Here is a 23,215-nt window from a genome sequence, read left to right as displayed (position 1 = left end):
AGGAACACACACGCCTGCACAAACATTCATAGGCACACACACACACACACACACGCACACACACACAGAAACACACACGCCTGCACAAACATTCATAGGCGCACACACACACACACACACACACACACACACACACTCTGTCTCCTGCTTGCTCTTTCTCCCCTCCCTCTCTCTGTCTCTCTCTGTCTGTCTGTCTCTCGCTCACACACACATACACACACACACACTCACTCTCTCTCTCTCTTTCCTGCCCTCTCTCCCCTTCTCTTTTTTCATCTCTGTCTCTCTCAGACACACATACACCCACATGCACACGAATGCGCAAGCACACACTGACACATGCGCACAAGCGCACACAGAGACACACAAACACACAGAGACACACACCCATTTTCTCCCAGCCTCTGTAACACACACACATATTTTCTCTCTTGCTGGCTGCACACACACACACTCTCTCTCTCTATCTCTCACTCTCTCTCACACAAACACACATATATGTACACACACACACACACACACACACACACACACACACACACACACACACACACACACACCTCCCCCCTCTTCCACAGGCATCCTGGCTGCCACTCCTTCCCTAACAACCACACACACAAAACGAAAAGATGCACACACACATACACATATGTGTAAAGACATATAAACAAACACGCATGCACACACAGACACACACACACCCTTTTAAGCACACACCCCACCCCTTACACTCAAACACACATCCTGTCCTGTCTTTTCTTACAGTTAAACATAAACACACAGACACATCTCGCTGCTAATATTCAAACTCTAAATGTAAGATAACAGATGTTTTTTTTCCACCTAAAATCTTCCTCCAATCGTTCCACACACACAACTCAACATGTGCATCGACGACATCTGCAATCTGTTTTTAAGTCAGATACGAGAAACAACTCAAATTATAGCCAAGATCAATTTATTTCAACCCGTTCATACACCCTCAATAATCCAGTCAATAATAAATACGTTTTTTACACCAAAGTTTCAGACAAACATAAAAGTCTGTACATTACTTTCATTTTATATTCACAATGCAGCAAACAATGCTCTCGCTGTGATCTAAGATACATTTTATATTTTGTGTCATTTTTGTAAAGTAGTCCTTTTGAATGAAAAAATAAAAAATGAAAAAAACATAGAATAATTTTATATTTTTAACATTTTTTAAAAGATTAGGTGTAAATTCGCCAGTTTTACATGTTGGCATCATGTTTGAAAAGGACCTGAGTTGCTTTAAAGGAACCAGGTTCAAGTCTAAATTGTAAATAATTATTGTTTTTTTAGTCTCCTGTGATAATAAACTGCAAATCTTTGGTTTTGAACTGTTATTTGGACAAAACAAGCAAATTTAAATTACATTTAAACAAATTTAAATATGTAAACTTGGGCTCTTGGAAAATGTAGTTGGCATGTATCACTATTTTATAGACCAATAATTGGTAGAAAATCAATAATTAAAAAAAAACAAAAATAAATGAGTTGCAGTGCTACTATATTGATTAGTATTGCATCCCAGATGTCAAATATCTATATACATAACTATCCTGTCGCCTGTGAACAGACTCAACCTAAAACTTTTCCATAAGAATGGTTCATGTGTGTTTAAAAGCCCAAAACCCACGACTTTAACGGACACTTGAACCCAGCAATGTCACAGATTTTATGTCTTAAAGGGCCTTCACATGAACAGTTCAGAGGAAATTGTGTTCATTTAAAATATAGATTTAATTTTAGACACCGAGGAGACCTCTGGACTACAGTGATGTAGCGGAATACAAAACAAATTTGTCAGCCCAAAGATTAAATCTAGCTTTGGTGTCTGGTCTCTCTTGTGTTAACATTTTATCGAGGCCAAAAGTGCAGCTAGCAAGACAGTCAATGCACAGATAAAGCCACATTTGCAGGACAGGGATTACTGCTGCATGAACGTAAACTCAAAAAGATTAACGGCAATAACACTGAAACAATTCATAATCAAACATTATTTATGATAAGGCTATTAATCATAGTCTTTGTAATGTGAAAATCCCACAACTGTCGTGACAACTCTAATAAATGTGCCGGTTTCCTATGATTTCTGCTTATAGACAGATGCGATGGTAACCTAATCCTCTCTTTGTGCTTTGAGCCATTTGTCTACAGCTAGCTCCCTCCACACCAGCGGTCAAAAGAGAGGGCACTCGGTGGTGTTACATTCATAAAAAAAAAAACCACACACAATAATGGTGTAACAAGAAATATAGACAATGAATCAATCTAGCACAAACAAACAAACAGTTTTGTTTGGCAGGAATGTAACCACAGTGCTTTACTTCTTGTGGTCTGTAGGAAGAGCTTGGACAGACTAAAAATGGTTGTATAAGTCGGTCCATGACTGCCAGATGATATGTGTGACGCAAACAGAAGAGCGAGAGGCTACAATATAAAGTCATTGGAACCTTTCAACACATCCTCATAATTAAACGACAGTATAGGTCTAAAATTCAGCTGGCAAAAAACAACCTATAGTTACGATAACGCCATCTAGCGGCCATAGTAATGCACTCCAGAACAACCCACAGGACCATAATATGCAGCTTTCCAAAACCGTTTCAAGTCACTATTAAGGAAATAATTATGTTTTATGGTGTGACAACGCTGTGGTTAAGGTCTGGGTCTGGTTAGGTTTAAGCACAAAACACACTTGGTTAGGGTGAGGGAAAGACCGCGGTTTGGGTTAAAATGATCACTTGAAATGTGGTTTATACTTCCTTAAAGTTATGTTACATTCGTCATCATGGCAACAGTAAACACCACAACATTATGGCTTTTAAAAAATGTCCCAACTTAAGGTTGGAAGCATGAAGCGTCCTGCAGCAAAGTCCACTTTTTGCCATTCTTCTAGCCATTCACCCAACCCGCCTCCTCCTAATCAAGTCAAAATCATCTTATCATGCCACCTTATATTGACGTCATCTGAACTGCGTCACTTCCCCGGGTCATAGTTACTACGCTAGATGGCATAAACGTAACTATAGGTTGTTTTTTCCGGCCTGAATTTTAGACCTGCACTGTCGTTTATAACGTGAGGATGGGCTGAACTTGTAGCTACCCAGTCGCCTTTAAACTCATGGATGTGTTATTCAGACTGGACATCTCAGCTCATATTTAATATTCTGCTGCAGCACCTGTAGCAACATACTTGCATATTTTTTAATCCTGTGGCCAAAAAAAAATCTCAAGTCTAGTCTTATTTCTCTAGTCTTTGCCCATTCCTGATTCCTGATCTGGGACCAACCAGACCAACATATCAATCAGTTAAAAACAGAACTGAGCCAGAAAATCCTTTTGGAAAAAAACAAAGAAGATTTATGTCCTGTGTAGTGCAGCAGATAGTTTATCATCAGAGTAAAGCACGAGGAAAGATTATACATCCCCAATCCATTGAAAAGGACTGCAAATGCAATATGTGTATTATTGCATTTGCAGTGCATCGCATTAAAAAGTACTGCACTCCAAAGTATTATTGGATATTTAGGATGCATTGTGCTGTATTTCGTATTTTCATCCTCCAGACAGATGGCATAACTTTTCCCATGTACAGTAGCTCTTCTTTTCATAGGGATCACATTTCTTTTTTTCAAATGCATCATACCGACTTAGATCAAATGACAAAATACATCTGTGTTGCCTTCCAGTAACATTCAGTTTTCAGAGGCCTGAAAGACATTTTGGAGTAACCTGTATCATTCACATATCACACAGGTTTGATTATACTCCCAGTGCACCTACCAACAGTTTAATGGCCCACAAATACTAAATACAGCATGTGACAAGGCAAACATTAACTACACACAATCTGCAACCTTTGAATTAAACAAAATTTAAACTGTAAAATGATCAAATGGTCCCCTAAACCTAAAGATGGCAACACTGCAAAGGTTACTGCAAAAGCCTCTAAATATACTTAATATTAACTTCAAACACTCCCATGTCTGCCGTGCGCTCCACATTATCATGATTCTTCACGTACGATCCGATCCCATTTACAGTATCTTTTCTTTTTCTTGCCTGAAGCTTCATGCATCATTTAAGACAATCTGAGTCTACAGCTGATGCTAATTTAATTGGCAACGCAGCCCAGGTTGGACTGACAGAGTGGAGCGTGTCCAGGGTCATTTTTGATTAATTTCTCTGTTAGCCCATTGTAGTTTAGCTATATGTTGATTATTGATTCTTTTCCAGTCAAAGTGGGATCAGATATGTGTCTTGATACTTTTGTACATATTAACCATTTTGATGAAGAGCATAATTTTGGGGCCTCACTTTTTGGGCTATAAATCATGACCTGTTGTTAAAATCATTAAAAATGTTCTGCTATTTTAAACAATAATCAAAATCAGAATCACAAAAAACAAAATCAGGCTGTCATGTACGTGCTCATCTGTACACCCATGAGTTTGGACTACTGATGTTATGGTTGCAACACACTTGTTGCTTCCTGCTTCCCAAGTCTTACGTCATGGTTGCACATGATTTCATTGCTACTAAAGTGCCACAAAAGATAACGAAATGATTGGAAAATAGTATAATCTCTCTTCCCATTATTGAGGAAAATCAAGAAAGAAATAAAGAAAGAAGGAATAAATCTATGTAATAACAACATATAAACACTAGAGGGGGATGTTACATTTTTTTCCTTCATGCACTGAACCTCCTCCAGATAATAATCTATATGGAATGATTTATAGCCACAGTGTTCAAAACTACACATATCAAAGCTACATTGTGCTGATGGCATGAATTCAAATGGTCTCATTTTACTCAGAATGTGCCCCTTGCTGACTACTGCCTTTGTCAGCTGCAGTGGATCCCGGCAGTATATCTAAAATAATAACTTCAGCTGTATCCAAGGAGTGATGCATGCACGAGGGAAACCACAACAGTGAGTTGTGTGTTGTGTTTACAGGCGTCAACCACGTTTAGTTGCCTTGATATCAAAATGTGAAAGAAAGAAAAAAAGAAAGAAACTCTGTCTCACCTCTGAATATAGATACTTTGTTAGATTTCATCTTACAATATAAATAAATATTAAGTTTGTATTAGAGTCTGCCATAAAATTAACTAGTTCCAACAAATGCTGTTATTAGCTATATTAGCTATATTGGTTATGGTTATTGTCCCCCATTCCTCTCTGTCTGAGGCCTCCGTTCATGTATATGGGGCTTCATGCCCTAAAAATAGCCCAACCCACTCATCTCCCTGTGTCTCTAGGGATCTGTGTATCTCTCTCGGCTGGCTATTATCACACATCTCTTTCTTTTTCCTCTCCATATCAGTCAGTTTCCCACCTCGAACACCTCGCTCCACTCTTCTCATTGTTTTCGTCCCTTTACCCTCCTCCCTCTCTGCCCCTAACCTCTTTTCTCTCTCTCTCATTATTCCTCTTCACCTACACACACACGTCTCATCTGCGGACGCTTCTCGTGCTCCTGACGCTTCTTGTGGTCCTCGCTCGCTCCTTGGCTGTCACCGAGGGCAGGGCTTGCAAGGTGGTGATGGCCGTCTTGGTCCAGTAGTCTACCTCTTTGAAGATCCGGTATACCCAAAGCTTCAGCTCAAACATGGTCGGGCCGTCTAACTGCCAATGAGAAGGGGAGAGATCACCAAGCTCTGCCTCAATTTCTATCCAGCACTTTCACCACCATCATCATCATCATCATAACACCTCTGTCGACATCATTGCCTACCTCCAATCCATCCAAGCTGGGTGTCAGGACCGCCGGGCCATCTACAGCTTTGAGAAGTTCTCCAGTGTTGATTATGAGAAGCGAGAGCCTGTCCTTTACCGTCTTCCTCTGGGTCTCGTACTCACCCTTCTTCTGACCCCCCAGTTCCTCTTCCTCTTTGGCAATCGCTCTCTCCAACAAGCTGCGGCACTGTAGCAGAGCCGAGTGGAGACGCCAGAGCTTGTCCCTGGTGTCCAGCTGGGAGGAAGGAGGTGGGACGGACACCAGACGGCCGTCAGCCACTGTAACATCTGGAGAAAAGGTCTCCTTCTTTCTCTTGAGGAGGAAGGGTAGAAAACAAAGAGGGTGAAAATTAGGAACAGAAGCAAGATTTTGGGAAGACATTAATGAGGAAAAGAAAGAGGTGGAGGAGTTGGAAGACTGAAGAGTGTTTATTTTTTAAGTACTAACCACAATGACGCCACTTTTTGACAGTAATTTGGCACCATGTTGAAGACTATTGGCTATAGGCAAGATGGATTTTCTCTTGACACAATAGGAATTTGTTCACACAGATTCACATTCCTTCTAACAATAAAATAGACTTTCCATCAGAGGTCTCCCTCTGAGGAGGAATTTGTGTTCAGCCCAACTCCAGTGAGGATTTATTAAGTCAAAAAGAACAAGGGTAAACTGAGCTAACATAATAACGCCAACGCATGACAGAAACAAGGAAGGAGTACTTTGTGTGTTTGCTACAAATACACAACAAAATGAAACCATACTGTACCATACAATACTGTATGATGTGATATGATGCAGAGCTCCAACTAACGATTATTTTTAATATCAATTAATCTGCCTATTATTTTCTTGATTAATCGACTGATTGTAGGTCTATAAGTCATCAGAAAATAGTGAAAAATATCCATCACAATATGCTAGAGCACAAGGTGACATCATTAAATGTCTCGTTTTGTCCAACCAACAGTCCAAAAACCAAACATCTTCTATTTAATATCATATAAAACCAAGAAAAGCAACAAATTCTCACATTTGAGAACCCCAGACCATCAAATTTTTGGCACTTTTGCTTAAAGAATTACTTGCATAATCAATTATTATCAAAATAGTTGCTGATTCATTTTCTTTCAATCAACTAATCTTTGCTGTTCTAATATGATGCAACTTTCTTGTTAGAGTCAACATCTGAAACCCAAAATCATTAACACACCATATAGACATTAAAGAAATGGTTTGGCATTTTGGGAAATACGCTTATTTGCTTTTATTTGCTAGATTAGAGAACCACTATACTCTCATGTCTATATACTGACGCTATATATGAAGCTAGCCAGTTAGCTTAGCTTGGCATAGAGACTGGAAACAGAAACTCTGGCTAACCTTGTTTTTTTACTCTTTGTTTTTTGTTCAGGTTAAACAAACAAAATAAGTTATAATATATATAATAAGTGAAATTCAGAAGTGGATTTTATCTCCGGACAGAGCCCAGGCTACCTGTTTCCCTGCTGTGTCCAGTCTTTGTGCAAAGCTAAGCTAACCAGCTGCTGGAGGTAGATTCATATTTACCGTACAGACATGAAAGTGGTATCAATATGCTCAATTACGGCAAGAAAGAATTATGTGTATCTCCAAAGTTGACAATATTCCTTTAATATCAATCCATCTATCTGATTTTAATAAAGAGCATACAACAAAAGACTTTCAGAGCTCCATTTTGACAAACATTATGATCTGGCTGATGATGCAGTGTGCTGACATCATTTCTCAAGCATGATTGTAATTGGCATCAGCTTTGGTACTTAAATGAGTTGTGAATCCCGGAGGCCTCCTTGTGACATTATACCGAGGCGTTAATGTTGAAACCTGCGTGCAAGTTAGTACCAGTGTGACAAAGTGAACTGATGTGACCTATATGGTCTATGGAGAGTCGGGGGGGCGGAAAGAATGCTTACTGTTCAGACTGCAGAGGAAATGTGATTCAGGTGGTTATGGATACCTCAGGAAGCGATAGTGCAGCCAGAAACAATATTTTCATGGATCATCAAGAACTGCGATAACGTGGTAGGCTGTAAAAATGATTTAAAGTGTATCAAACGGATGTTGTAAATGACTGTTTTCCCACCCAATTAATTGGCAAGGGACATCCTGTCTGGAAAAAAATATGCTCACTCCCTGAAAAATATTCAGTCTGCAATGGAAATTATCTGAGATTTGTGAGCCAAAGACTAAACTAAATCCTGTTTCAGAGACAATCCCTCACAGTCAAAGAGATAAAGCACAGGAGACACAAATGTACATAAATTTCTGTATGACAGGCTAAGACATAACTAATCACTTCATGGTGTGCTCACAGGAATCTGCTTGAGCTTTAGGGCTACAGCAATGTTTAAAAAGAAACAAACTATACCCACAAATTAAGTGATGACACAAAACTATGTCAGGAAGAAGAAAAATTGAAGAGGACATGAAGGATAAAGGGAGGAACGGTCAAAATTCTGGGAGTGAAGTGGATGAAGTAATAAGCCAGGCTGCTACCTTGCTTCTAGCGAGACACATGAAAGGAAGGATGAGGTAGTGAGCTGGCAGGAGACCAAGAAGTTTTAATAACTGGTAGCTCTCACACCTGTAGGCAGAGAGACGCAGGCTTGTGGAGAAGAGATGAAGGCTTCTTGCCCAGGCATCGATGAGCTTGTGCCAGAAAAAACGCCCACCTCTGTCATTCCAACTGAGTCCCCCCCTCCTTACCCTCCACTCTGCATTCCTACCCCCTGCTGTCCTTGACATAATGTCTTTCTCTCTCTCTCTCCACACACACACACACACACACACACACACACACACACACACATACAGAGAGAGAGAGAGAGGGAAACACATACACTCCCTCTTATCTCTCTTTTGCACACATCCTTTTCATCGTTCTTTCTTGTTCTGTCTTTCTTTTTCTCTCTGTCTCTCTCTCTCTCGCGCGCACACACACACACACACACATTAAGTTACAGACATGTATGCACAGAGGACACTCATGACACACATGCACTCACACACACAGAAAGTCTATTAATTTTCCATTTAACCTTGGCCTATTTCTCTGTCTCCCTCACTCTCTCTCTCACACACACACACACATACACACACACCTTTCTCCCAGGCTCTGAAATCATACTATGATCTCTGTCTGGCAAGTTGCAGCCAGTGGAAAAAACAAGCTCTTCAACTCACATAAAGCTCCAGTAAGATGGAGCACTCATAGTGCAGCTGCTCGGCTATAGCTGCAGCCCGGGCCGCCGTGCTCCTGCTCTGATCCGACCCGGTCATACCTCTAGTCCGCCTGTCAGCCATTGGCCCTCAGCTGTCTCTGCCGGGAAGACACTCTAATGCGCACTTGGAAGTCCGCTATTATACACCCGTGTGCGCCTGCCTCATCCCGACAACACCGGATTCCCGTTCATGGTTCACTTCAGGCTGCCCTTCCGTTCCCCTCTACTGAAACTCAGCCAGCGCCGTGTTAATTAGACCCAGCCTTCTCTAAGGTTTCGGTAAACCGAGTTTCCCCGTATGTCCGACCTTGTCTGCTTACTGTTACTTATGTTACAAAGTTTGCGGCCAACTCTCCGCCCTTTCCCCCAGGAACCCGATGCCAGGCGGGAGGAATTTAACGGGACAAGCAGGGGCGGAGAGCCGCCAAAGAGGAGGAGGAGAAGGAGGAGCTCATCAAGTTATTCATAGGAGCTTATCTGATTTACTGGTAATGACAACAGCAAAATGGTCTAAATTTAAGCAGGATGTTTCTTGGACTATTTCAGTTTGCTTCTCTGTTCTGTTGTGGCCCCCTTAAGAAAAAAAATGTTAATCCCAACAACAAAAACACAAAGCTGCTGCAAAAATACTGTACAATTAGACATTTTATGACATTTCAGTTTAAAAAATATCATGCATTGTTGTAGATTCAGTCTCCCACATAAAGCAGTTAAAGCACAAAGCTTAATCCCAAATTAACTATAACATTAAAGTAAAGCCACGTGTCAATGGCTTTAATGATAATGATCCAATAATATAATAATATAACATGGGCCATTCTGCTAAATGTGTACTTTTTATCCTTTACGTACATTTTGATTAAAAAAAAATACTTCTGCATTCTGTGTGTGTGTGTTTGTGAATTTTAAATGTAGGGCTTTCACTTCTAATGTTGTGTTTTATAATGTTGTATTGCAACTTTTTTCTTAATAAAATGATCTGAATACTTCCACAGTTGTTAACAAACTGCAAGTAAAAGTAAGGAGGTATTTATGGTGATTTAAAGTAATTAAAATAAGTCTCACTGTGCAGTTCAGCAAAGATAAGAAATCTGTCTGAAATCTGGCCTATAATTTGGAATAAATAAATGTATCATGTCATGTCTTATGTCAGTATTTTTACTTGGCATTGCAGAAAAAAACACAGGTGCATTACTAACGACATTAATGACAATAATGGTGGCTTTGTTCCCTTTAGACTGCCAGTAAGTCCTGTCAGTGAGCCAGCATGCACAATACTGGGACCCAGCTGCTGTTAGTATTTACACCTGTTGAAATATTATCCTAGAGAAGGTTCATTTGGATTTGAAACTTATACTAAACAATTTATGATAACTTTATGATCTTACAGAGTTAATGAATTCAACAAGGTGATAATTGTGATTTAAAGTAGGAAAAAATGAATGGAATGAGCCGACTAATCTGTGAGGGAATCTTGAGGAAAAACACACAGAAAAAATATTAAATAATTGAATTATATATTTAATTAGCCTTTTATTCACAGTGGAGTTAAAATAGGGAGTTTATATAGACATCGTTGCATCTTTTAGAGTGTTCTGTAGTGTGAACTTTCACATGTTACAACTGTATCTTACACAATCACTATTTTACAAAACACAAACAAACAAGTTATTTATTAATTTGGGTGCTTTAATTTTAACTTCACAGGATTCCTTCTTGTAACAGCCAAATCTGGATATTTAAAACTATAGAAATACATTTACAAGCGCATGTGAATTTATCACATGTGAAACATATCTCACATATTTAAAACACAATTTTGTATTAGAAAAATTCCCATCATGTAGACATATGTGATTTTCAGATCATTCACATGAGAAAACACATGCAAAAGCACCAGTTTCACACATAATATCACATGAAAAAGAATTTCATATGTGATGAAGCCACAAAGTCACATATGGTTTTCTGACATTTGTGACATGTGAAAAGATACATTTTACATGTGCTTTTAAAGAGATTCTTGCCAATATACATATATTTTGATTGACTGTTTGATATATTTCTAGAGAATATGTTACAAAATATGATGACTATTCACCACTTATGTTTCTATTATTTACAAATAAGCTCGAAGGTAAAATATACAGTACTATTTGTTTTCTTTTTTCCACAATCATAGATACAACATGATATTGGTATAAACTTTTATATACTAATATTTATGGCCTGAGCCTCAAAGGGACGAAGACCCTATTGTATTTCGTGTGTTTGTTTCTTTCTTATTCTTTCTTGATTAATGCGCCACCCTAAATTTGACCCCCTAAACATGCTCAGAAACTCACCAAATTTGGCACGCACATCAGGTCTAGTGAAAAATTTGATAAAATGTAAAAATGAACCCCCAAAGTGCCAAAATGTGCTCGAGAGCGCCACCTATGTATCTAATATGGCTGCCACGGGCCGTAGGAATGTTGTAGAGAGATCGAACCAAAACTCAATTATTCGTCTCATCAAGACCTACAAATCATACACTGACACCCCTGACCTAAATCCAACAGGAAGTCCGCAATATGCCCATCAAAGTACGACTTTGCACCAATTTTGGACCCCCAAGAAACGCTATCTCCTCCTAGGGCGTTAATGGTATCGGCTTCGAACTTTAATACATGACTTATCACACTGTGCTGAACAAAAGTTATTAAAAACTTTGTAATAACTCGAACGGTTTAGATGTTATAAGTCCCGAAAGTTGGAGTGCCACATCACTCTTACAATGTACACCAATGGGGAGGCAATCTCTGGGCATGGACTTTGTGCCGAACTGAGGCGTCTGACGTCTAAACTTTAAGTCAGACCACTTTCGAACCTGTATCAATGGATTCGCGACGAAAATTCCTACTAAAATGTGGTTTTTAATGTAAGATTTGGCCAAAGTCATGGGACTTATGAAGATATTTCCACTAGAAGACTGCTCTGAAATTCAATCTGACAGGGAGAAGGAGGGAAGAAAGGCGGGGTTGGGTGTGACAGTTGAATATAGTTCAGTTTTATAGGATATAGCAGAAAGGTCTATATACTTACAGTACATTAGCCTATATACAAAGTTTGTATGAAGTTTGGGGTTATTATAATTTATTTTACAATAATTGTAGGTCTTATATGTATAATCAGTAGTGGGGATGACCTATGAGGGGAAGGGAAAAAATGGAGTGAGAGTGACTGTTAAGTGATAAAGTGCAGTAGAAAAATAAAATCATAACTAAATTTTGTAGCTCTGTACTGCAGTTTTTCCTTTATTAAGGCCCGAGCACCCAGCGGTTCGCTCACACTCTCCCTTCAAATATATGAGTATTTTTCTGTGTCCAGCTGCAGTTACTTTTTGTCTCGACACACCTGACAGTACACATGTCAATCAAACTTTGACCAGGTCATGTGGGTTAAAAGTCTTTTCTAAAAATAGACTTGATGAAAATTAGGAAGTGAATTTCTTTTACACACAAACTCATCAAAAGTTTTCAAATTATTAATTGAAATTACAATGAAGGGGCCCAAAACTTGCATAGTTTTGATGACACAGGTGTGAGCAAGACAGACATGTCTCACCCTGCAGAAAATTCTCATCCTCACACCGTTGAGATTTGATGTTTCGCCATGACAGAGGAAGTTGGTATAACTTTATTGCACATGCTCCAGTCTGCACCGAACTTTACATGTTTGATAAGAATTCTGGCCTGAACAAGTGTGCATGACAATATTCCATCAGTGATGCAAACTGGCTGAATAGCTCCCCCCACGAAATTGCAGCAAAGCAGCCCCCGCAGCAGGCAAAATAGCGGACAAAGGAAGTGATGTTTATCCGTCTTGCACTGTCTGAAAACAGCCCGGGTCTGAAGTCATCTACATGCCCGTGACAGAAGCCCTTCGACTGCGCCGCGGCCCGACGTGCACGGCGGCGTGAGGGCCCGTTCAACGCTGCTTGCAGCTTTAATTTATATAGCATTCCATTCATTTTTATGCTTACAATATATGCAGCCAGATCTGGTAAATTCTGCAATGTAATCTCACAGTACAGTGTTTGAAATAGGCCTATTCCACAATGCATTACCAAAATTTTATTACACTTATGAGGATGATACTAATTTCAGTTTATATAGGCCTAAATTAATTCTGAAAATACAGTGGTGTGTAAACGGTGTTAAATTAACTACCTCTAATGGTGTGAAAATAACTCTAATGATTTAAAAAAAAAAAACTCTAATAACAATATATTACATGATTATACAAAGAAGATAATATTTTAATGGTCAAAGGGGTCATATGCGACATGGATCCGTGTTTGTGATTTGTGGGTTGAGGTTTAAGGGTGCAGCACCACGCCTTTCCTCTGGGTGTCACTGCAGGCAGCTGCAATATAAACAGAGCAGCAGCTAAATGACCGCAGCTAACGTTAGTGGACACCTGGGTGTTTAATTCAAAAAAGAAATGGGAGTGATTTAAGATTTTATCACCGTATTATTTTAACATGTTTAACTATCTACTGTAGCTGACGAGCTGTCCAGGGACCCTTTTAGCTCCTTCACCTTTGAGACCAAGCTAACAAGCCAAGTAGCTTAGCTTCAGTTGATATTAGCGGCATGAACTCTCTCGTCGGATACGGAGTGTCCTCGGAGTCTGACAGCGATGGAGATGTAGAGGATGTAAACAACGGTGGAGCTCGGTAATTAAACCCCTCCTGAATATTTTGCATCATTTTTCACAGTGATAGAAACGTGTATGACGCTAGCTTATTCGTGTCTCAATGTTGTTATCATAAAGCGAACCGTGCAACTTTTTTTCTTCTCTTTTCTCTCTGCTAATTTTTCATTATCAAGTTTTGGCAAGGATGTCGGAAATGAGACGACAGCTGTTAAAAAGACCCGCAACTTCTTGCTGGAGTCTGGTTCAGCTTCCAGTGAGTCAGAACAAGAGGAAGAGGACTCAGAGCCCTCTTCATCACCACCACCACAACAACATCCAGCAAAGGCACCTACTGCTGCATGCCAGCCCACCCTGCCTGCACCTTCCCTGGGCTCCCTCACCCCTAACAAACTGCCTCCTCCTCCTCTAAACGCCTGCTCTGACAGCAGTGTGTTTGCCAACCCCTTCAAGGCTCAGGCAGACCAGAAGCTCAGCGCCTTGCAGAAACATGTCCCCCTCACAATGCAGGCCAAACCCTCCCAGATTGGAGGTAAAAGGATGTGTGTGTCATACAGGAAAGACGGCAGATGCAGGTTCGGGATCAAATGCAAGTTTGCTCATGATAGTGATCTTCAGACTGCAGTTACACCCTCTGACTGTCATCCACCTGTGAGTGACGAAGCACCGGCATCAGCTCAGGTTGAGACCCATGCAAGCGGCTCCCAGGAGACGGAGGAGGAAGAGTCAGAGGGGCAGCAAGTGAAGAAGAGGAGGGTTGGACTGAGTAACACCTTGATTCCTCCTAAACGGGCTATGAAGCAGTTTGCCATGCAGAGGGACAGAGAACGGATCAATATGTCCTGATGGGTGTTTTATTAGCAATGACAGTTTGCTGTCACCAAGCAATAGTATGCAGCGGATGCCTGTGTGTATCTTTGTCTATAATGTTAGTGTACAAATAATAACTCAGGCATACTCTGTGTTAAAAATGTTGGAAATAGTGTCAATGAATACACTTAGGCTAAATGTTAAGACATTTATTTACATCATATAAATGAACAGCTGTTGTGCCTGCTCTACCACACATCCTATGTCACACATACTAAATTTGCATCAGACTGGTGCAACTTTAGTATCGACACGTGTTCAAAGGTTTCTACATAGTTCTGGTTATGAATTTACATGATGTTTCAAACACTATTCAGTGACAGTATTAGTTTTAATAGTTTAATTCAGTGACTGTGCTTGCAGGATTCATAATGTGATTAATAGTGTCCAATGTCATCTTCTGGCTGGCTACAATGACTAAGGACGTTTGTGAGCAGTAAATAAATTATACGGGTTATTATTCCTTCAGTCTACCCACAGCCAAGCTTAACAAATCTGCACAAATGTCATTTAAACTGGTTTAATGACACTGCCAAAAATCTTCTAAATATGTATATTTTGTGACTTTTTACAGCCCTGTGTAACACCTTTCTGTCTATGTCCTTCCAGGTTTTAAGATATTTCTCTCTTTGTGAGTTTATTTAGATTTATGTTACATTTTTCTTTTAACCTGGTCGAGTAAAAGTTTTGTGTAGCTCTGGACAATAAATGAACAACTGGCTGACAATTCATTTAAACTGAATTTGTTGAACGCACACATATTGAGGAGGTTTGTAGCTTTCTAATGTGTGTTTTGTGTTTAATTCAGTATATAAATAACGTTGCTTTAATCCAGTAGGAACCTTGATAATGCCACACACAAGGCATTTGAAGTGCTGTCTATTACTTAGAGGTATGCTATATTATTGCATAACAGCAATAGCTTTGCAACATCTTTTAGAAGTCATTTTCTGCATCAGTACACACACACACACACACACACACACACACACACACACACACTCAAATAAAAGGCTAGTGAAGTTTACAGGACTTATGTACAAAGGCAACAACTTACACATATAGACACATACATATCTTTCCCTGATACAGATATTCTAAAAAGCTACCAAAGATGACTATGAGTGAACAGTACATATTATATTTGTGATCCTACATTTACCTCAAACGTTGCAATACAGTATATTAGCTCACTGATGACATAATTTGCCACTATTTTTTCTGCTTTGAGTGCACCATCCTTGTTTTACATGAGGGCCTGCTGCACATGTCTCTCAGTGCTGTCAGACAGAACGTCCCCTTGTCCTGTCTGCTCCCAGACCACGCTGTCTTCCCCCACCGCCTCTGTCTGCTGAAGGGAGTTGACTGATGGAGAGGAGGAAGAGAGCACCGGATTGTCCAGAATAAAGCTGTCCCCATTGGTGCAGGCTGGATCCTGGGACTGGGGTTGGGACGGGGACAGGAGAGGAGGGCTCGGGGCGGCTGTCTGCAGGGTCTGAAGCTGCTGAGAGGTCGCTAGGATGGGGATCTGCTGAATATGGGTCTGGGACTGGCTGACCGGCTGGAAGGTCATTTGTAGGATTTGTGTCTGCCCGTGACTGTGCTGCTGGGAGGAATAGGACTGAAGGGGATGAAGCTGGGGTTGGTGCTGGGTCACCACCGCGCCAGAATGGAGGGTCAGTTGTTGGATTTGGGGTTGCTGTGGTTGCACGAACTGGACGGGCATCTGTAGCTGGAGGTGAGTCTGCTGCTGGTTGTCAGCTGGCGAAGGGGGGTCAATGGGGGACAGGGCGATTGTCACCGGCACCTGCATGGTATGGAGGCTCTGGTCTTGTCCCAGTAAAACCACCTGGTGACTCACTTGTTGGGTCACATGACCCATCTGAGACACCTGAGCCACTTGCTGCCCAACTTGACCTTCCTGGCTCAGCGGTTCCACCTGCCCCTCCTGCCCTATTTGGCTCATTTCCAGGCTGGTGACTTCTGCTTGCATGGGGTTTCCTGGCAGCTCCAGCAAGGATGCAGGGGTTGTGATGAGGGCGCCAGCATTGGCTGCAAGTGCCTCAGCAATTAGCACCTCTGGGTGACTCTTGGCCTTATGGGCCACCACACAGTCCTTCTTCTCAAACTTCTTGCCACAAATGGAGCAGGAAAACTGATAGGTGGCATCGGCATCATGCTTCTTCATGTGCCAGTTGAGAGACGCCTTCTGGCGACAGGTGAAGCCACAGATTTCACACCTATTAATACAAGAAATAAATAAATTGAGAGGAAATACACAGTAATCTGGGGAAATTTAATAGAATTAATGCATTTACAAGCTAAAACAATCAAAAAGTGTGAACAGGGAGGCACTAACTGGAGGGGCTTCTCTCCGGTGTGGATCATGCGGTGCACAGCCAGGTTGTGGGAGCTCTTGAAGGCACGAGCACAGAACTCACAGATGTAGTCTCTCTGGTCTAAAAGAAAAAAAAAAAATCACACAACACAAAAAATATACTTTCTTTATTGATTATAACATGAAATGACCACACACAGATCTAACCCAATGCATAGTTTATGTACATATGTGTACCTGTATGGTGTTTCGCATGACGAAGCAGCTGCTTCTGTAATCGGAAAAGCCTTCCACAAGAAGGATGAGGACATACGTACTTCTTCTTGAGCAAGTGCTGGTACTTTATGTGATGCTGGTGTGCAAAACAGAGCAGATATGGAACAACAGCATATCAGAAACAGTTGGATGGAGGTCAAGATAGAGAAGTTATTTGCTACTGTTGTAAGTGATCAACCTTGACAATAGTGTGTGGCTAAACTGTCAATCAAGTGAACATTTTATTTATTTGGACTATATGAACATGTTCTGTAGACCCCATTTAGTCCTTCTGTGTTGAACATTTCATTAAAAAAAGTTTACCTCCCTTCACCTACAGATATAATGAAACACTACCACAGGAGGTACCTTTGGACCTTGTTAAGAGCTGAGATGATTTGTTGATTAAATGATAAGCTGACTGTCAGTAATTGAATCAATAATGAAAATAATTGTTAATTGCAGCTTTTTGGAAATAACATGATTGGAAATGAAATGGTCAACAGCAAAGAGACAGACCTGCAGGTAGCGAGGATGAGCCAGAACTGTGCCACATCCCTCTATCTCACAGCGCACATACTGCACCGGGGGCTTCTTCCTGTGTGGGCAAAGCACATGTCAATACAGTGTAATTAAATAGACCTCAAAGTCTTTATTCATATCCCACAAATCCAAATTCATCATCAGTCACCATCATATCAGTTATTTCTGCATAAAATGGTGACATGATGATACATGGAGTCATATTATAAAGTTAATATTATGACGCCCCAGAACAAACATCAACTTCACCTTCTTTTTGGCAGCCGTGGGGTTTTGTCATCTTTTTTCCGCCGGCCTCTCCTAACACAGAAAGAACAAAGGAAATTACATAACTGACTGGGAATGGAAAATGCAGACACTACTGTGAACACAACGCTACTATGAAATCAGAGTTTGGTTTGTAACCACACACGTTACATTCAGATTGAAGCTGAATGTAATACAGTCACAGGCAGGACAATTAGTATTTCACATGCACTTCTCATTAGATGTACATTTAATGTGAATATGTCCTACTGATAACATTTCACATTTGTCACATATTTACAAGGGATGTGCTTACTTCCTGGGTCCGTCAGGGTCCTCCACTATTTCTTCCTCCAGCTTCACTTCCTCTTCCACTCTCTCCAAGTTGTCTGAACCTTCTATCTTTATTTCAGCAACCTCTTTCTCTTTTTTAGGCGCTTTCTCTTTTTCTTTCTTCTCCTTCTGTCTAGGAGGAGCTCTGCGCTTTGGTTTAGGGGCATCCCTGAAAGGACAAGGGAGAGATATCATAGGACTGAATAAAACTGATCTGTATAATAACGCAGTGTGGAGAATATTGCAACAAATGCAAGCAGAGAACCTGTTTACACCTGGTATTAACATGCATCTCCACATGCATCCTGAGTGACCACTTGTGATCAGATCTCACTTCTCTGCTCTATATGCAAATAAACACAGACATCATTTCAGTTTGCAAAGACAAAATTTGTTTTTTATTAACCAGTGGGAGGACCGGACCGGGGTCTGCTCCGTCCAAAGCTGTGTTCAACTTGTTTGATAACAGGATAAACAAATATACAATGCATTGTGTCCCCTCACGAAAATCAAATGCCGTCCTATTGATTCGCTCGAGCGCTCCGTCTATGTGTGTATATATATAAGACCACATTCGGAGGTGGTCTGGGCCACATGTGGCCACATTCATTTAGCAGTGTAAACGCATTGTGTCCTGGGCCACACTGAAGGACCTCCTACTCAACTGACGTCCTCAATTTTCCGGCAGACTAGGCACAGGATCTGAATTGCTGCCTCCTTTGTTCAACTTGTTTAATAACAGGATAAAGAAAGGCATTATTTTGTTTTTCTGATTTTCATGTGAATTAAAAGAACTACAGATCTTAGATTTGCTGCGCTGCTCGACATAATGGAGCTATAGGACAGGCATTTAATGTTTGTGAGGGGGCACACAATGCATTGTATATTTGTTTATCCTGTTATCAAACAAGTTGAACACAGCGGTCCTCCCGTCAGTTAAAAACAACAATGAATTTGGTCTTTGCAAAGGGAATTGATGTACGTGCTTATTTGCATATAGAGCAGGAAAGTGAAATGCGATCAGAAGTCGTCACTCAAGACGTATGTGGAGACGCATGTTAATGCCAGGTGTAAACAGGGCCAGAGGTGTGACTCTGCCACGCTCCCCTACACATACACACAAACCTTTCAGCCTTGGGGTCATAGCTCTGATCGTTTAAATCATCTCTAAAAGGAACATCATCATCACTGCTGAGGCCCTCTTCTTCCTCTGCACCACTGAAAAGAAAAAAAAACACTTAAAAAAAAAAAAAAAAAAAAAGGATTTTACACTTTCACTTGCAAGGGGTCAAGTGATGCGCTTGAGTCACCTTTACCTCTGACTCTGCGGCTGATAGTTGAAGTCATGTGGGTCGTCCTGAAAGGGAGGGTCTTTGTCTTCCAGGACTGGTTCAGCAACATCCTCACTTTCCTCCTCTTTCTTTTTACTGAGACAGCAGAAGTGTGAAACACAGCAGTCATCAAAACACAGCACAAATCTCTCACTCTCACACACTTGCGCAATACATATATAAAAAAGAGAGTATACTTAAAAAGCTATGAGCTCAGTGGGCCATAAATATCAAAACAAATTATATTTTGTAATATATGCTATGCAGCCTCCATTATTATCCATATTTCAAAATGACACTGCATAACCACACAGTCTCTCCAAGATGTGAGCGTATCAAAGATAGACTGTTTAAAAAAAAAAAAAAAAAAAAAAAATCACATCTTTAAAGGGTCAGTTCACCCAAATTACTTACACACACACACACACACACACACACACACACACACACACACACACAAACATATTTTCCCAGTTACTTACTTAATAAAACTGAAACAATTTGCATGGCTGGATACCACTGGGAATAAACTGGATTGTTTTGCATTTTAGATGCACTGACTCTCTTAATTTTAGACTTAAACCATATATATTTTGCCATTTTGTAAAACAATACACTTCGGTAAAACCCATAACACTTGTCACGTTGATTTAATGCTTTACCCTCAGGGCCAAAAATATACTCACATTTCGTACTTCTCTTTATTGTTCAGCTCCCCTTCTGCTGCTGCACAACAAACAGAGGAAGAAAGACATCATGACAATGAGAAAGGCAACAAAAGAGAACCCTTAGTCACCACAACCTCCGTTTTTAGATACATGTACGATTTTGTATAAATGATGCAATGTGAAAACGCATGACTGCATAACACAAAATCATTTTACTGCAATCATGGCTGCAACAAACAATTTATAAGTGTCAATTTACTGGGCAATCGTTTCCTCAATTAATCTTATTGTTTGATATATAAAATGTCAGAAAAGAGTGAAAACTGCTTGTTATAATTTCCCACAACCCAGTGATGTGCATTCAAAGATACAAAGATATTCAGTTCACCATCATAAATGAGAAAGAAAAAACATAAAATCCTCATATATGAGACAAGAAGATGATTTCCCATTAATTTTCTGTCAATCCACTAATAAGTTAATTGACTAATTGCCACAGCTCAACCACTCTACTGCATTCTGCCGTATGTGAAAATATTGGAAGCAATTCATGATCACAACTAATCCATAACCAGGTCTACACAAGATGTTAGTGAAGGTTTTCTACAGCGTGAATAATATCCTGAAGAACAGCAGTTAGCACCGTGTTTTAGTGCTTCTGTGTATGATTTGATTTATCAATCAGAGGCCAACATGTTGAACCATAGCCGCTCATTGTCAACAGGTTGCTCACCAGATTGAATCTCCATTCCAGGTTCTGTCTTACACACAGGCTTGGCAGAGCCGCGGACGGCCCTGCCAGACGGGGGCTTGGCTCCGGCCTGGGCTGGGGGGCGTCTGGAGGGCAGAGCTGTAGAGAGGGAGCAGGAGGATGCCATTAAACATATTGTATGAGCAGAGACACAACCACACATACACACATGATCCAACTGCGCATATACAAAAGCATTTTAGGTACGGCTGTGGCTCAGGAGGTAGAATGGATCATCTACTAATTGAAAGATCGATGGTTCAATCCCCGGCTTCTCCAGTCCGCATGTTGAAGTGTCCTTGGGCAAGATACTGAACCCCAAATTGCTCCCGGAGCTGTGCCATCTGTGTGTGTGTGTATGTATGTGTGTGTGAATGAGTATTAGATTAGATCTCCTGATGAGCAGGTTGGCACCTTGCATGGCAGCCTCTGTCATCAGTGCATGAATATGTGTGTGAATGGGTGAATGTTGACATGCAGTATAAAGCCGGTCAGAAGACTAGAAAGGTGCTATATACATGCAGTCCATTTACATCATGAGATTTAATTTCAATTCGGCACCAGACACACCAAAAGGTCTCTATCTAGCATTTCACTAATTACCTTGAGCATCTGTGGCAGGTTTCTTGGGGTCCTCTGACCTGCAGAAGGAGAAAAATACATACTGAGATCTGTTTCTTTCTCTCTTTACAGAAAGACATGCCCTCAATTATCATCCTTAAGTTGCTGCATGAAGTCGAAATATAAGAAATTGTAAAGCCAGGTAAGTTTCACTCCTCCCTCCCTATGCGGAGCTGCAGGAAGGGGACGCGCTCGGCTGAAGGCGTGCTTTTTGACAGGAACTGACCCCACCGACATAAACACACACACGTTAGAAGTTGAGACAGGCCCATTATAAACAAATGCAGCTGTCTAACAGTTAGAACTGCTCAGTTCAAAACTTACTCTGTGGCTTGACGGCTGTCACCTGCGACCCCCCCTCCAGGCTCAGCCGAACCCGCAGACTCTGAGTGTTTCTTCCGCCGGGAGTTGGAAACTTTCCTCCGCTTGGTCGCGCCGGTGTCCGGACTCGGTTCGTCTTCGTCGTCGTCGCTTTTGGTGTCCTTCAGCCAAGCCGGTACTGCCCTCGTTGACCGGTCTCTCAAAACCCGTCCCGAGCTCTGCGCAGTCCCGTTGACGTCCGTTAATGAAGCGGAGGAGACGCCAGACCTCGGGCGGCCCGCTCCCCGCTCCCTGAGCCCCCTCCGCGGGGTAACGGTCGTACTGGTGGCCGGGGTCTGCTCTGCGGCCTTGTCCTCCACCGGCTCTTCGCCTTTATTTACATCCCCGGTTCGCTCGCCGGTCGGTTCCATCACCTTGAGGACACTTCAGCCCGTCTGTAAATCCGCAGAAAGCCAAGCAGGTTCACTTGCAAATTGAGGAGAAACGCACCACATCTGGTTTAAAGACGTTTTGATTGCAAGAGGCCTTTATCCAACAGTGGGGCATTTTCTGTGAGTGCGTTGGGTTCGCCGCAGATTATATGCATCAATTTATTGATTAGAAATTGAAAACTTTTCTTAATTATCTATTCAGCAATAAACCGATATATTTTTAAAGAAGCAGCCACTATTTTCGCGTTCTTAAAGCTATAGTAAACCTACTTATTCGCCCGGGCCTGGAGCGCAACCATTTTGTGCGCTTTGTTGCGTCTCCTTTAAGCCAAATATAAACTGAGGTTACATTCAAGAGCGGCAGCGCGTTTTAGCAGCTGCACAAATCATCTGGATTTCCCTCTGTGTTTTGTAGCAGACCTGCTCAGTCTGTGTGTATTGTTTATAAATCTGCAAAGACAGCAGCAGCCGCGCAAAAGCAACACGCACAGGAACGGCTGCAGGTGCATTACGGGAATTGTAGTGCATGTGAGATAACAGTAAAACTTTGACTTTGTTTTAATGATATGTTTCTCTTTTTTGTCGCGTCTGTTTAGCTCTTTTGAATATAAAATAGGTAGATAATCCATGCGTAAGATTTGTTATGTATATTCATCTCGATTGCATGATGAATAACATAAAATAATACAATATCAATGCAATTATGGGAAAATGTTCCATGCATGTACAATTTTTCCCCTGCGTCACACATGAACACACATAAAAGCAGGTGAAA

At 41.0% G+C, this 23,215-nt stretch overlaps 3 protein-coding genes across 4 annotated transcripts; 1 reads left to right on the top strand and 2 right to left on the bottom strand.

The window, feature by feature from the left end:
• Positions 1–941: 941 nt before the first annotated feature.
• cntf (ciliary neurotrophic factor) lies at positions 942–9,426 on the bottom strand. Its single transcript, XM_067584672.1, has 3 exons — positions 8,997–9,426; positions 5,772–6,086; positions 942–5,662 (listed from the first exon to the last, which is right to left on the bottom strand). Exons 1-3 carry the CDS (start codon positions 9,114–9,116, stop codon positions 5,489–5,491), a joined length of 609 nt encoding a protein of 202 aa, XP_067440773.1. The 5' UTR covers positions 9,117–9,426; the 3' UTR covers positions 942–5,488.
• Positions 9,427–13,416: 3,990 nt separating this feature from the next.
• Positions 13,417–15,329, top strand: si:ch211-113e8.11 (uncharacterized). The gene is made up of 2 exons (XM_067584671.1): positions 13,417–13,754; positions 13,909–15,329. Exons 1-2 carry the CDS (start codon positions 13,672–13,674, stop codon positions 14,576–14,578), a joined length of 753 nt encoding a protein of 250 aa, XP_067440772.1. The 5' UTR covers positions 13,417–13,671; the 3' UTR covers positions 14,579–15,329.
• On the bottom strand, positions 14,737–22,943 carry zfp91 (ZFP91 zinc finger protein, atypical E3 ubiquitin ligase). 2 transcript variants are annotated; one of them, XM_067584654.1, is made up of 13 exons: positions 22,711–22,942; positions 22,013–22,443; positions 21,671–21,708; positions 21,050–21,166; positions 20,335–20,374; positions 19,634–19,744; positions 19,443–19,535; positions 18,301–18,486; positions 17,988–18,038; positions 17,715–17,793; positions 17,178–17,292; positions 16,962–17,061; positions 14,737–16,842 (listed from the first exon to the last, which is right to left on the bottom strand). In XM_067584654.1, the coding sequence occupies exons 2-13, from the start codon at positions 22,417–22,419 to the stop codon at positions 15,849–15,851; spliced, it is 2,331 nt and encodes a 776-aa protein (XP_067440755.1). In that variant the 5' UTR covers positions 22,420–22,443; positions 22,711–22,942; the 3' UTR covers positions 14,737–15,848. The 2 variants fall into 2 exon arrangements, with proteins under 2 accessions (XP_067440755.1, XP_067440756.1); XM_067584655.1 differs by having other exon boundaries at positions 20,335–20,371; positions 22,013–22,943.
• Between the last annotated feature and the right edge of the window lie 272 nt (positions 22,944–23,215).

The sequence above is a fragment of the Thunnus thynnus genome, chromosome 3 (assembly GCF_963924715.1).
Source record: "Thunnus thynnus chromosome 3, fThuThy2.1, whole genome shotgun sequence".
Classification (NCBI taxonomy): domain Eukaryota; kingdom Metazoa; phylum Chordata; class Actinopteri; order Scombriformes; family Scombridae; genus Thunnus; species Thunnus thynnus.
This window is presented reverse-complemented; position numbering and strand designations above follow the sequence as displayed.

Coding starts and splice junctions, on each gene's coding strand:
- cntf (XM_067584672.1), bottom strand. CDS start 9,116: ATGGCTGACAGGCGGACTAGAGGTATGACCGGGTCGGATCAGAGCAGG. Junction 6,087..8,996: donor CCATCTTACTGGAGCTTTAT/GTGAGTTGAAGA, acceptor TTCCTCCTCAAG/AGAAAGAAGGAGACCTTTTC. Junction 5,663..5,771: donor CCAGCTTGGATGGATTGGAG/GTAGGCAATGAT, acceptor TCTCATTGGCAG/TTAGACGGCCCGACCATGTT.
- si:ch211-113e8.11 (XM_067584671.1), top strand. CDS start 13,672: ATGAACTCTCTCGTCGGATACGGAGTGTCCTCGGAGTCTGACAGCGAT. Junction 13,755..13,908: donor GTAAACAACGGTGGAGCTCG/GTAATTAAACCC, acceptor TTCATTATCAAG/TTTTGGCAAGGATGTCGGAA.
- zfp91 (XM_067584654.1), bottom strand. CDS start 22,419: ATGGAACCGACCGGCGAGCGAACCGGGGATGTAAATAAAGGCGAAGAG. Junction 18,039..18,300: donor GACCCTGACGGACCCAGGAA/GTAAGCACATCC, acceptor TTTCTGTGTTAG/GAGAGGCCGGCGGAAAAAAG. Junction 17,293..17,714: donor CTCATCCTCGCTACCTGCAG/GTCTGTCTCTTT, acceptor TTTGCACACCAG/CATCACATAAAGTACCAGCA.